A 2500-nucleotide genomic window follows, 5' to 3' on the forward strand; every position below is an offset into this window, starting at 1 on the left:
TCGTGTATGAAATATTCTAAATCTTGAGGCCATAATTCCGAAAGCACTTTCTATCACCCGACGTGCTCGTGAGAGACGATAGTTAAATATCTTTCTTTCGTTATGTCCAGTCAAGTCTCCCATTCTATAAGGTTTCATCATATCAGGCCGAAGTGCAAAAGCATCATCGCAAACAAAGACATATGGTAAAACTCTATGTGATTTATCTAATTGTCCTTCAGCTGGTATATTCAGAGATTTATTAGTTAATTTTCTGTAAAACAGAGTATTCTGTATCACTCCGCCATCCGAATTCCTGCCATTTGAGCCAAAATCACACATGATGAATTCGCATTTCGCATTAGCGATTGCCATTAGGACTAGACTATGGCGTCCTTTATAATTATAAAACAGGGAACCACTGTCAGCTGGAGGAATAATATCCACGTGCTTGCCGTCCAACGCCCCTAGACAGTGTGGAAACTGCCAATCTTGCTCAAATTGTCCTGCGACACTTTTCCATTCTTCTTCCGTTTGAGGGAACTGAAATGGAGAAGACTAAATGAGATTAATGCACTGGAATGCGTCAAAATGATTGGTTTCATTTTCCTTATAATTAATGAAAGGTTATTTCTTCTTTCAGAATTCATGCCATGATGTTGAGCCTGTGCCTGTGTCCAGCCCCTCATCTGATGTAAATGAACTAGAAGTTGCTACTGAAGGAAATTCTATGCTTGACATCAGCTACCCATTACATGTCAGCCGGTCGTCAACTCCTTTACCAACAAATAGTACAACAACTAATGTGGCACCGTCCAGACCTACCCAAAAGAAATGTAGAACGGCCATGAGTGATGATGTGCTGATGACTATCAATGAACACTTTAAAAAACCAAGGGAGCAAAAAATAGAAGATAAGCATGACGTATTTGGGAAGAATGTTGCACACAAGTTACGTGGATTGGACAATTTACAGAGGATAATGGCTGAAAAAATCATAAATGATGCTCTGTTCGAAGCAGAAATGGGAAATCTTACCCATCATCATAAACTTTTGCCTGTACCAGTAACAAACACGCAGTTTCCAATTCAGCACAACGTATTTCCGCAACCCTCTGCCACACCCAGAACAGTACCTCACACCATGCCTCACACAAGCCTTCACTTGCCCTCACTTTCTTCGACAATGGACCCTTTAGCTCAGGCAATTAGTGTATTGAACGAAATCCCTTAGTTATTATATTAGTGATACATAATTATTGGAAACTGGCATACAAGTATTCTGTTTGATATTTGTTTTGGATAATTGTATTATGTATTTCTGGTACAAAAATACCGTACACGTACATAAAGGATAGAAAAATACTGGTTACGTTCTATTTTTTGTTACCATTGTTGTGATTGTGTTATGTACCAACATATTTCTCATACTTATTAAATACTTACCTTCAAATACTGGTTTTGTAGAACCTTATAAATCGCTCGGCACGTTTCAGGAATAATAACCCGGAGAGCTTGAGCTGATATCAAGGTTGAAAACTTCAGGTCTTCATAGGAGCGTCCTGTGGCTAGAAATCTTAAGGTAGCTGTCAGTCTTTCATGAGGCGTTATTGCACATCTCATGACTGTGTCTTCTTTCTCTATGAAAGGTGTTACTAATGATAAAAGGTTCAAGTACGTTTCCTCGTTCATCCTTAAATAATTTTTCCAGTCCTTAGGCACCGCTCTCAACTCCGCCAACAAGTTTGTATGAGTATAAGTTTTTCTTTTCAGTAGCCATTCTCTACTCCACTTGCGACCTCGCTTAGATCCAGATGCACTTTTTGCCCTTTTTACACATAATGCCACAGCTAAACCTGCTAGAGCCAGAGATTCCTCCTCCTCGGATGACATTACGGAAACTGTGGTGTGGAAGCGATGCAAATTGTAACGATATATCGGAATGGTGTAGGGGCAGCGACGTCAGATGGCTTGCAACGATTTTTATCTGATCAGTTATATCGTTCAGATAAACAGTTACGTCTAGGGCCGGCCTAACTGTCTATCTACCTGTCCATCTCCCCGTGTGTTCAGGTGTTCCCTGTCCGGTGTGCGCGGTGTGTTTACCTGGCACACCTGATCTGAGTCAAGCCTATTTCTTTAATACCTGTAAAAGGACTCAGGTCTATTTGCATACTTCATTACATCCAGCTTACCTTGCCTCGCCTCTTTCCAACCAATTAAGATTTACCGCCCCCTCCTCCTCCTCCTCCTCCTCCTTCTCCTCCTTCTCCTTCTCCTTCTCCTTCTCCTTCTCCTTCTCCTTCTGCTGTTTCCATGTGTGGGTGTGTGGGTGGGTTGTTGTTGTGTGTGTGTGTGTGTGTGTGTGTGTGTGTGTGTGTGTGTGTGTGTGTGTGTGTGTGTGTGTGTGTGTGTTCTCCTCCTCCTCCTCCTCCTCCTCCTGTTTCTGTGTGTGTTTGTGTGTGTGGGTCTCTCTTTCTCTCTCTCTTTCTTTCTTTCCTTCTCTCTCTCTCTCTCTCTC

The 2500-nt window shown here is 41.8% G+C and overlaps 1 protein-coding gene and 1 long non-coding RNA gene across 2 annotated transcripts in view; one reads left to right on the forward strand and one right to left on the reverse strand.

Annotated features, from left to right (window-relative positions):
- Positions 1-1432, forward strand: part of LOC135097387 (uncharacterized) — a 2842-nt gene extending 1410 nt beyond the window's left edge. Inside the window, exon 2 of the mRNA XM_063999232.1 lies at positions 623-1432. Coding sequence (XP_063855302.1) covers positions 623-1213 — 591 coding nt within the window. The 3' untranslated portion in view covers positions 1214-1432. The remainder of the gene's footprint in view (positions 1-622) is intronic.
- Positions 1-1564, reverse strand: part of LOC135097388 (uncharacterized) — a 2334-nt gene extending 770 nt beyond the window's left edge. The window contains exons 1-2 of the long non-coding RNA XR_010265647.1: positions 1426-1564; positions 1-522 (exon numbers count right to left, since the gene is read on the reverse strand). The exon at positions 1-522 is cut by the window's left edge and continues 770 nt beyond it. This is a non-coding gene — a long non-coding RNA (uncharacterized LOC135097388). The remainder of the gene's footprint in view (positions 523-1425) is intronic.
- Between the last annotated feature and the right edge of the window lie 936 nt (positions 1565-2500).

Source organism: Scylla paramamosain, unplaced genomic scaffold (genome assembly GCF_035594125.1).
Source record: "Scylla paramamosain isolate STU-SP2022 unplaced genomic scaffold, ASM3559412v1 Contig19, whole genome shotgun sequence".
NCBI classification, from domain to species: domain Eukaryota; kingdom Metazoa; phylum Arthropoda; class Malacostraca; order Decapoda; family Portunidae; genus Scylla; species Scylla paramamosain.